The sequence below is a fragment of the Necator americanus genome, chromosome X (assembly GCF_031761385.1).
Source record: "Necator americanus strain Aroian chromosome X, whole genome shotgun sequence".
NCBI lineage: Eukaryota > Metazoa > Nematoda > Chromadorea > Rhabditida > Ancylostomatidae > Necator > Necator americanus.
In genome coordinates this window covers 9,562,219-9,573,878 of record NC_087376.1, presented here as the reverse complement: position 1 = coordinate 9,573,878, position 11,660 = coordinate 9,562,219, and the positions used below count along the sequence as shown (strand labels likewise).

At 43.0% G+C, this 11,660-nt stretch overlaps 2 protein-coding genes across 2 annotated transcripts; both read left to right on the top strand.

Annotated features, from left to right (window-relative positions):
• Positions 1 to 1,081: 1,081 nt before the first annotated feature.
• Positions 1,082 to 2,125, top strand: RB195_022027 (uncharacterized protein; the record flags this gene model as incomplete). The annotated part of the gene is made up of 2 exons (XM_064209015.1): positions 1,082 to 1,280; positions 1,395 to 2,125. 2 exons carry the CDS (start codon positions 1,082 to 1,084, stop codon positions 2,123 to 2,125), a joined length of 930 nt encoding a protein of 309 aa, XP_064064895.1.
• Positions 1,442 to 2,125, top strand: RB195_022026 (uncharacterized protein; the record flags this gene model as incomplete). The annotated part of the gene is made up of 1 exon (XM_064209014.1): positions 1,442 to 2,125. One exon carries the CDS (start codon positions 1,442 to 1,444, stop codon positions 2,123 to 2,125), a length of 684 nt encoding a protein of 227 aa, XP_064064896.1.
• Positions 2,126 to 11,660: the final 9,535 nt, after the last annotated feature.

Here is an 11,660-nt window from a genome sequence, read left to right as displayed (position 1 = left end):
GAAGAAGAAGAAGAAGAAAAAGAAGGACCCGTCTCACCCAGTTTTACCGCGTTGGGGCTCCCTCGAACCGCCATGGTACCGTGAATTTTCGTTTTGTGACTGAGACACACACGGACGCATATACCTTACAGAATAACCCCGCTATTATGTATCATAATAGTTTGCAAATTTGGAAGTATACATTTACATTCCTATCAATTGCATGGTCTAATTTTTTTCAAACTCATCTTGAATATTCTACTGTATTCGACTTCAACAACACCACTGGGTAGGAGCTCCAACTATCTTGCACTTCTACAACAGAAGTTATTGAGCATCAAAGCTAAGTTTCAGTTTCAATTCCTTCACTGGTAGCTATGAAGTACCAGCTATAGTAATGGCTAGTTATTCGTCCTTGTTGCGTACAATGGGCGCATACCTTTTTGGTGGAAGTGGGAAATTGTGAACAGTTTTGCAACATTCTTAGTTGCTTCCGAATGCATCGCACATTGAGCGGTTAGTAGCAAACACTAGCTGCAGAAAAGCGTTGCAGGAGGATCTTTTGAAGTACAGGCAGAAGAAGATTCTAGAAGCAGCACAAAGAAGAACGAGTCTAAAGAAGTTCCGCAGGGATCTCCGCGAATATAATATTCCGCTAGCAACTTTGATGAGCGAATACGCGACTCGCACGTCTTCTCGTCGTGAGACGGAAATCATTACGGAGAGGTTCTACTCGAACTTTTCCGTTCATCAACTCCTGTGTCAAGCCCGATCATCCCCACTGGTGAAGCTCCACCACGCATTCCCCCTTCGGAAATACGAGTCGCTATCAAGAGCATGGAACCTGGCATAGCCCCCGGACCTGATTTTATACTGGCATACTTTCTTCGGGCTGGTGGCCATCCACTTCATGTAACTTTAGCAGCGCACATGACATCCTACCTTCAGAAAGAAAGGATCCCAGACCAGTGGAAGACCTCGCGAACCGTTCTTATCCATAAGAAAGGTGACCGAGAGGACCTTCGGAACTACCGTCCGATAGGCTTACTGAGCGTGTTATACAAAGTAATCACTAAGACTCATCCCCACGCGCATATCTGCGATGCTGGATGAAGCCCAGCCTCAAGAAAAAGCTGGACGCCGTCAGGGGTCCAGCTACTTAGACCACATCCAGATCATGTCGAGGGTCATAGAGGTTTGCCGGGAATACCGCCTGCCCTTTGTTCTAACCTTCGTCGACTATGAGAAAGCCTTCGACAGCGTAGAAACGAATGCAATACCGTCAGCGCTGGTCGACCAGGGTGTGGACGCGTCGTATGTGAGGACATTAGCCAATTGTTACGATCGATGCACGACTAGGATACAGCTTTTCCACCGCCCTCTCACCATAAACATTGGAAAGGGGGTATGACAAGACGATGCCATATCGCCTAAGCTGTTAACGGCTGCACTGCAATGGGTAATGAAGTCATTTTCCTGGGAAGAAAGAGGCGTACGTGTTGATGGAAGATTTCTCTCGAACCTTCGTTCCGCGGACGACATCGTTCTCTTTTCGAGCAGTACCATTGAAGCACAAACGATGCTCAACGAATTGAACGAAACAGAGAAGAGAATAGGACTGCGAATAAACAGAAAGAAGACACAGTTCATGAAGAACCCCTACTGCGAGGACGGAGGAGTACAACTTGAAGGCTTCCAAATCGTGGAAACTTCGTCATACGTATACCTCGGACGTTCTATGAACATGGAAAACGACTTGAAGGAAGAATTGAATAGAAGAATGAGAGCAGCATGGGCAGCATTCTACGAAATTGCGGAGCAACAGACGGACCAAAATCTTCGTGCACATCTATTTGGCTCGACAGTTCTTCGAGCGCTCTGTTACGCAGCGGAGACGTGGGCAGACACCGCCGCCACGTGTAGGAAGCTACTTACTACCCAGAGAGCCCTTGAGAGATGTCTTCGGAAGTTTAACAAGCGCACACAACACTTGGATGGTCTTCGCAGCTCCGACATAAGAAGAATGTGCCGTCTTCGCGACCCAGCGGAATATATATCGAAAGCAAATCATAGATGGGCTGGTCACATTATGAGAAGAATCGACGATAGATGGACTAAAAGAACCCTAAAGTGGAAGAGAAGCTAAATGCACTCGAGGGAGACCGCCAAAGAGATGGAGAGACATGTTCGCTACACGGGTGGACCGGCTAAGAGCTCAGCTGGATACGGCTCAAGGACCTCGTCAACGTCACTCATGAAACTTGAGAACATCTTGGATGATAATGGCGAGGGAACGAAACGAATGGAAGAGGTGCTGGGGCCCGCACTTCCAGTGAAGACGGGCCATCTAAGTATCTAAGTATTTATTAAGCGTCCAATTTATTTCTTCAAGCCCATTTATAATAATTAATTTTTCATTGCTATATGAACTGCTACACTAGAGAGAATGAGAAGGGTCGTTTTCTGGAGGGTTTTTTCCCAACTACACGCTTGACCCGGGTTGCGGCGCTATGGACCCTACCCGCATGATGTCACGATTCATAGTGGGAGTTGCTATGGGTGATGCTCATAGAAGGTGAAGGAGTTAATGGTCCTTCTTCACTGGACGTACGGGCCGAAGGATTTCTTCTAGTCATTTCATTCCCTCGCCATTGTCTCTTACCACATGCGTTTTTAGTATGATTCATTACTCTTCAAGAGAAAATAGTTCAAAAACATCAGTTCAGAATCAAAACAAAGCCCAATTAGCACGGTTTCCTCGAACACAACTCATAGCCTACATTCAAGCTGTTGACAAAGTTTAATATAGCTCAGCTTTTTTGTTTTTCTTTTTTGAACATTACCTGATGGAAAAAGAAAAGATTTGTGAAGCATGTCTAAATTCCTAATTCGGTAAAGTAGTATATGGATAGAGAACAGTCTGAGTGCGAGGACTGGCGCACTATTAAGCTGAACGTGGACCTCGCTACTTCAGTTGAGTGCATGGCAGTTTTAAGCAAAGAATTAAGATAGGATTAATGTTTCGGCATGGTTGCACTTCCAGATCGTAGGAAATCAAAGGCAATTGTAAACCATTTTTCAGGACAATTAGGCGTAATCGTGCGCACTTACTAGCGATTTGCACCCGCTAATCTACCTTTTCGCGGAGGTCTTTGCGAACTAAGTGAAAGAAGATCCCATTCCGCAGATCTAAAAAAAAAAAACTTGGAGTACTCTTCAGTTGTTTTAGGAAGACTTCAAGTATGGTAATGCAATGAAACAACATCTACTGTCACTTCGCCAGAAAAACGCTTTATGTCTCTCTAGAGAAATAAGAGCAGATCTGAGACTTTACCCTTTCTTGGTGAAAAATAAGGACAATACCTAAACATAAACTATGTGCAGAAACTCCAGTTGAAGGACACTTCCCTAGAAGGCAACCATCGGAATGGTGCTTCATTTTTGTTCTAGCCTCAGTGCCTGGTGCTAAGTGCCTGAGGAGTTGTGTTTGCTTGCTACGTTAGTTGCAGCGCATCACAAAACTAACGTATTATGAAAATCTCAGAGAACCCGCAGAGCTCGAATTGTAGATTACGGAACTCAGCGTTCCTCAACCCCTCTAATCCTCGTAAAAACGGCGTGGGAACGGCGTTTGTTCCTACGAGTTACGTTAGAACAAGCCCCCTGTACACGATGCGGTCCCTCAGCAGCCTATTCATTGGTTTCACCAATAGGGTGGCGACAACATCTCATTAATCATCAATCGCTCGCTCGTGATCCACAAATGTGGTACGTTCCAACTCACCTGGTGAAAAAAAACACTTTTAACACAAAGAACAGAACTTACATAGATGGCCCGTCTTCACTGGAAGTGCGGGCCCCAGCACCTCTTCCATTTGTTTCGTTCCCTCGTCATTATCATCCAAGATGTTCTCAAGTTTCATGAGTGACGTTGACGAGGTCCTTGAGCCGTATCCAGCTGAGCTCTTAGCCGGTCCACCCGTGTAGCGAACATGTCACTCCATCTCTTTGGCGGTCTCCCTCGAGTGCGTTTAGCTTCTCTTCCACTCTAGCGTTCTTTTAGTCCATCTATCGTCGATTCTTCTCATAATGTGACCAGCCCATGTATGCTTAGCTTTCGATATATATTCCGCTGAGTCGCTAAGACGGCACATTCTTCTTGACACAAGAGTTGATGAACGGAAAAGTTCGAGTAGAACCTCTCCGTAATGATTTCCATCTCACGACGAGAAGACGTGCGAGTCCCGTATTCGCTCATCAAAGTTGCTAGCGGAATATTATATTCGCGGAGATCCCTGCGGTAATTCTTTAGACTCATTCTTCTTTGTGTTGCTTCCAGAATCTTCTTCTGCCTGTATTTCAAAAGATCCTCCTGCAACGCTTTTCTGCAGCTAGTGTTTCCTACTAACCGCTCAATGTGCGATGCATTCGGATCAAGTCTCAAAGCTCTTCTTCTTCCTAACAATTCCTTGGTGGTCTTCGAAATTCGATCCAAGTTTATCAAGCGCGGCTTCGAGGCACACTCAGCACAGACTTGTAATCCTCTGAACAGCGTCTCGTAGTCCACGTTTGGGTCCTCCTCGATGTGCCAGTCATTTTGGAACAAGGGGCTACTCGAGTACGCAATCGTCGTAGACGACTTCTTTTCTCGTTCATTGCCGATAACAGATGCTCTTTTCCATCGTGTAGCTAAGTCGTATTTTCGCACGTAGGAGACGGTTATCAGAACGAGTACAAAAGGATGGTACTACTGAGACGTCAATTAGACACCACCTCCGGTTGGTGAGTATGTGGCCGAACTCCGCAGGAGTCGCGCCATTGGGCGATTCCAATGTCCACCGACGATTACCTTTCTCCATGAAAAGAGAGTTCCCATGAAAGAGGCGAGCGGCGGACAACAGTCCAGAGATACGATTGCCATTTTCATTCGAGTCCCCTAGTCCAAATCTTCCGATCCTGCATTCCTCTTCTGTAGCTTTTCCTAGTTTTGCGTTGAAGTCTCCGACAACGAATTTGTAGAAGGACTTGCATATCGTTGACGTTGCGGATCTCTTCCTCCAACTCCTCGTAAAAGAAAACAAAACCAATTCAGATTCATGAGCTGCTGATGTTGGTGAGTAGCAGTTGATGATAGTGATGGGGTTTTGGCGCAGAGGACGGAGGCGAAGAATGGCCAGACGGGGTGACAGGATCTCGTGAGAATCGAAAAGATGGACTACAGATGGATGTACAACAAAACCAACACCGTCTACATTTCACGACGGAACCTTCTCTCCATGAATGACGAGTGTACTGTCATTGATCTGTCGTACGTCGCTCCTTCTGCACTTGGTCTCCTGCAGAGCAATCACGTGAAATTTGATACGCTCTGCAGCTCCGAGAAGGGCATGCAGGTTAGCGTCTGTGGAAACTGTTTTCGCGTTCTAAGTACACAGTCTGAGACAATCTCCATGGCGATTCGTGCGTGTGTCGCCTTGGTCCAGAATCAAAGACGTCCTTAGCAACTTGAGATTTGATCGCCTCTCACCGGTCGCCATACCGTCACACGTCTGAGACGGCAGGGCCCAGTGTGCAGGGTACTGAGGCAGTGAATATGCTGGACTGGCAAAAAGACTATTCCCCAAACTAAGCAGCCCTGCTTCGGCGAGCTTTCACCACAGGTCGTAGCCTACCCACATTGATCAGGGAGCCACCTTGCGACATTTTGCCAAGGCGGTGGTGAATCTTAGCAGTAGTTTACTCTTAGCTAGGGTTCCTATTCCGAGAAATCGAAATGTTGGATGTGTCGAACTCTTTCTCAGCTTGGAAGACCCTGCCGGAGAACGAACCTCCGCTGTGCATCGCAGTTCGACGCCCAGAGTCACCTTCACACCAATATAAGCCGGTAAATCGTTGCGGAGGTAATAAATAAATCAAATAATATAATACAGCAAATATTAATAAACCAGCCTGAACGTCCGGCTAAAGCAGGACTTCAGGCTTTTTTTTTTTTGGTGTTCGTTTCACTCGCCTTCACCGATCTATAAGGAATAAGAGTAGCGACATTTTTTTGCAAACTTAGAATTGTTTTTCTTTTTCACTCAACGCTTTCTTCAATTTTTTTTTACCGAAAATTTAAGCATAGCTGAAATTTTTCACGGTTTTTCCCTAAGCGCGCCAGTTCTATATTTGGAGAACAATAGAACTTGACTTAACATCTATGTTTCTCTCGAATCTCCACAGTTTGGAACCATTATTCGAAGTATGGGTCTCTTCCGTTCTCAACTATCATTGCAAAGAACGACGTGCTAACATGAAGTGACGTGAATATCACTATCGTAGTGACAAAAATAACGTTTTACGTCAGATCGCGTAAACTGTCGGCTACTATGCATTGTATTTCATCACCCGTTCGCACGTGTGTTTCCTATTTTCGAAGAAAGGATGTTGGCAGCATCAGGAGACATGCTGGGAAATCGTTATGCGAATGGACCATAGAAACTCATCCTACAGCCTTGGAGCTCCAGCGCACTAATCCGATGCAGTGGAATCCGTCTCCGTCCACTCCATAGCTTTCTGCACCGGCGCATCATTCCCAAGCCGTAGGACCCGTCTCGCTCAATTTTACCGCGTTGGGGCTCCAGCGCACCTATCCGACGCCATAATATACGTCTCCTTCTCTTTTTGGAATTCTTTGACTGAGACACACATATACGCAGACGCACACACGTGCCAGAATAAGGCCGTTATCATATAGCATGATAGTCTGCAAATTTTGAAGTAAACACATAAAAGTTCACATAAAAGTTTATTTATCCTCGCAAGCATAAGACAAACAAACTTGCCTTGTCGAGGTCAACGTACATGGCTGCATAGCTTCGGACAATGGTGAGAAGGTAGAGTGCCCGCCTATCAGGTGCATAGCTTGTCACCACATCACCTGTAGACGCCACTGATAACTCACTGTAAGGATTAGAAGTAAGTCAGTATATACAACACCGGTACTAAATTCTGTCCTAAAATCCGTCGACGCCGGGTTAATCCGTTGGAAACCGTCGAAATTTTCGGGAGTGGGCAAAAATAAATCTTGAAAATACCTTTCGAAAGCAAATGAGCTGCTGATTTCAAACATACTACAAGGATTTAGTTTTGACAAATGTGTAGCTTGAAAACAAACAAAGTCTCCCCAATGTTCGTTAACTACTTTCACACCTCCGCAATGCTGCCATTGGCATATCCGGCAGATACATCTGCGTGGAAAGAAGAGGTGCTCATAGGATTTGCTCTAATTTCTCAAAATTCGGCGAAATGTTTATTATATCCGTAGTCAGTAGGCTATTTAAAGCATTTTGGTACCCCACAACGTACGTGCGTTCGAAAATTCAATTCTCTACAGAACTTGACAAAAGTGCTCTATTGAAGGTTAATTAGAAGGCATGCATTCATAACTGTGAAAAAATGCTCCGAAATTCTCTATCTGGATAATTTGTTCTTGACAATATTTTAAATTGTAAGTTTCTAGCTTTAAAGGTGTTTAGTTCCTCCAATGTCAAAGTTACAATTTTGCCACATTTCGTTATTTGTTCCAATTTTTGAACTGTTGCCGACAACTTAGATTGAACGCCTAAGTGTCGCGATTCGGTACCTGTTTAGGACTCTCCCCCTTTTACAAGATGTAGTTTGTGCGCTTACATTGGATGACAGCTGTTTGTGGTTTTCGTGTGACCAAATTAGAGAAAATTTTGACTGTCTTCACAGAAACGAAATTTTTTTTATCCCCTACGAATTTTTTTCCGTACTTGAAACAGCTAGCTTTTCTTGTAGAGAGACGCTGTTTCGAATGATGTGAAAATCTCTTCGATTTACAAGCTTCAAAATTTTAATATTGACTTCAGCCACTGAAATAGTGAGCGATATTATATAGCTGGAATGGTTATCGCCCAGGGATATCGCACCTCCAAGAGGCGACTTCTCTGGCGATTCAGAAGAAGATTCAAGAAAAAAAAAGATATAAAAGTAACAAACTAATGAGTTTTCTTTAGGAAAAAAATTCATACTTCTCAAACTTTAGAATTTTTCTTATTTTGAATTTTAATTCAGCTCACATTGCCTTCTTCCTTTTCTTTCCCCCGTCCTTTTCTTTCTATTTCTTGATTTAATTTCGTTTGTTATTTCACAAACAGCTCTCATCCAATGTAAGCGCACAAACCACATCTCGTAAAATGAGGAGAGCCCTAAACAGGTACTGAATCGCTACAATTGGGCGTTCAATCTAAGCTGTTGAAAGCTGTTCAAAAATTGGAACAAATAACGAAATGTCGCAAAACTGTAAGTTTGACATTGAAGAAACTAGACACCTTCAAAGCTAGAAACCTACAATTTAAACTATTGTCATGAACAAATTATTCAGCTAGAGAATTTCGGAGCAGTTTTTCACAGATATGAATGTATGCTTTTCTACTAACCTTCAATGGAGCACCTTCGTCAATTTCCGAACAGATTGGAAATTTCGAACCTACATATGATGTAGGGTACCAAAATGCTCTAAATAACCTCCTGATTACGATTATAATGAACCTTTCGTCCAATTTCGACAAATAAGCGCAAATCATATGAACACCCTCTCCTTCCATGGAGATGTATCCGCGGAATATACCAATGGCAGGAATGCGGAGGTGTGAAAATAATTAAAGGCATTACCCCACGAATCTGAGGTGGTACGGATTTCAGGTGGAGTATTCGTACACGGGATCGTAGATTATGAAGAGAAGGGCGATTCCGTCCATTTCTTCTTAATCGCCTTAAAAAGCGGGCTGGAAGATACGACTTCGAGCTTTCCGGCGCGCTATTTTCTACGACGAGTTCGATTGGAGTGCGCCAGCCTTGTGCCAGCCCCGCGCCAATTAGCAAGAAATGGACGGAATCATCCCCCTCTTCTTAATCTACGATCCCGTATACGAACTAAATTTTCGAAGTATATTTGAAATCAGCAGCTCATTTGCTTTGGAAAGGTGTTTTCAAGATTTACTTTTGCCCACTCCCAAGAATTGTGATGGTTTCCGACGGATCAATCCGTCGGCGACGGATTTTGGGACAGAAGTTAGTAGCTGTGTTTTATGTGCACATATAAATTGAAAAGAGAGGAAGCTCACAACTTATTCGACCACACATATCATCTTTTGACAGTGATTACAAACAGTCTGAAGTTCGATCCTCGCAGGAACTACTATTGTTGTAAGATGGGAAAAACAGCCGAAAACGACGGAGAATACGTTTCAAACCATTTTTACACCAGAAGTACGAAAGTTCGACTTTCCTTGAATCTTGGCATAGGGATTGCAACCTGTCAATAGTCAATTTAGATTGATTGCGGAGCGATTTTATCACGCGGAGGTGCGGTAATATCACGGCAACGCGGCTGCCTAGGCTCTGACGAAGGCGACAACGCCGAAACGTTAGCCGTAACAAAGTTTGTTAACAATCTTGGCTGTTGCTAAATTGACTATCGACAAGTTGCATCTTCACACAATTTCCTACTATTTACTAACAGTCTTACTCATCGACCATGGAAACGAACTATTGAGAATTCGGTCCCCGCCGGAATTTTTCCATTTCTGCGAAATGAAAGAAAAACAACTAATACCAATGTAGATCACATTCTAAAAACATTTTCCTTTATTTTCTACTTCCTACACACAATTTCACTCACTGACAGTGATTACAGACAATGAATAGTTCTATCCCCGCCGAAATCTTGATTTTTGCAAAACCGAAAAAAAATTTACTGAGACGAACATTTCACCGGCAGTTTTTCTGAAATAGTATTTAGAACACTGTTCACCGCATATAATTGCTATTTGGAGGTCATATTGGCGATTAGAAGCAAGCCCTGATTCGAAATTACAGCTGGACTGGTCGGACTTTAGTAGCTTGAAATAAATGTGAATAACGGACTACAGAAGAGATGGAGGAAGGCAAAAGTGACTGCTTTCTGTAAGGGAAGATTTGCGCTATGGAAGAATTAGAATAGCTTTTTCAGAGATTAATTAGAATATCTTTTTCAGGGACTTTATTTGAGAACAAGTTGAAAAATTTGGCATTTTTCTCAACTTTTTCCCAACTAGCTTTTGAGAGAACAAAACTACCTGGAGGGAAGTAAAAACGAAATATGTTAGCAAATGTTTTTCTCTACAAAAGAATTTAAACCGGATTGGTCTTTGTAAACAACGAGCTGAGTTACTGGACTCTGTTTGAAGTGATACGGATTGTGACACGATGCCGAAATTGTGAGATTCGTACTTCTTCCCTTACGGTAGCGCAATTGAAAAATGCGGTGCCATATTTTGATAGAGCATCAAGGAAAACCTTTGACTGCAAATTTTGTTCTCTGTAGCTGTTATGGTCCTCTCAAAAGCTAGTTGAGAAAAACTAGAAAACTTGAGGCAAAATTTAGAATTTTTCTCAACTAGGTGTTAAAAAAACTAGGTAAGCTAGAAGCATTGAGCTTTACAAAAATATAGAAGATATCTTTCTCTACAAATTGCAGCCAGCATTGTCGCGTGAAATTCACTTTTAGCGGCGATATTAATGAACTCGTGAAGCCTATTTTGTATTAATTTTATCCTCAATTGCACCGACAGATGTCTTTTCTCGCTCAGTAACAGCATGGAAAATGCTTTTGAAGTGATAATATTAAATTTGTCATCGTCGGATGAGAAATGCGTTCTTTTAACTGTGGCACAGTAAGTGCAAAAGTCCCACTTTTGTGGGGGATTGATCTCTGACAGTTAAAATAGGAACGGGGTTATACCACGTTGCGCCACAGCGATCATCTTACAAAATTCAAGTAATTTACACTCTTTTTCTTGTCTTCGCACTCACGACCCCTCGTATTTATCCTAATTCAATACCTTTATCTCCTCTGGTGGCAAGCCTCACGACCCCCTCCTTTTTCCGGTACCCCTCTCACGATCCCTGCTGAGACATTCTCAGCGCAGGCATGACTTGCGAACGCTCAACGCACGCTTGACGATAGCGTGCTATATTTAATTCGTTATTTGATGGTTTGTCCTCAATTTGACAACTGACTGTGGATATCAGATATTCACTCGTTTTGATTCCTTCTCTCATACCCAACATTTTTCGTTTTTTGGCGAAATTTTCTTGACCAACTCACTTTAAAGCAAGATCGTACCAGCAATATCTTTGGAAAAGTACTTCACGCCATTTATTTTTCTAACATTTTGCATCTCTTATTACAAGTTCATATGAAATCGACAGTCCCTCGTCTTTTTCTCCTTGCTCTCTTCATTTTTTCTCCTCAGCAGGCACGCCTTACGACCGCCCTCCTTTTCCGGTACCCCTCTCTCTTTTGGCCAATTGAAATCAATTGGCTTCACATCGTCTTGCAAGAAGTTCTTTTTATATGCTGATAGCAGACGAATTTGTGTTAAGCGAAGTTCAAGAGATGGACTTTATGATTTCTAAACAAGCATCTCTTCGAATTCGTTTAGGAATGTTTTCTGCGCAGTGGGCTGCCGTTGTTGTACAAAAACAGTTATTTGTATTTCGGGATAAATAAACCCCTGATAAAAGGGGTCTCGCACATAACCAATATCAAGTGTACCAAAACGCGTGTATGATCATTTGTGCCGAATTTTCAAGTACTCTGCTTGTTTTCATACTGCATTATCAATTATCTA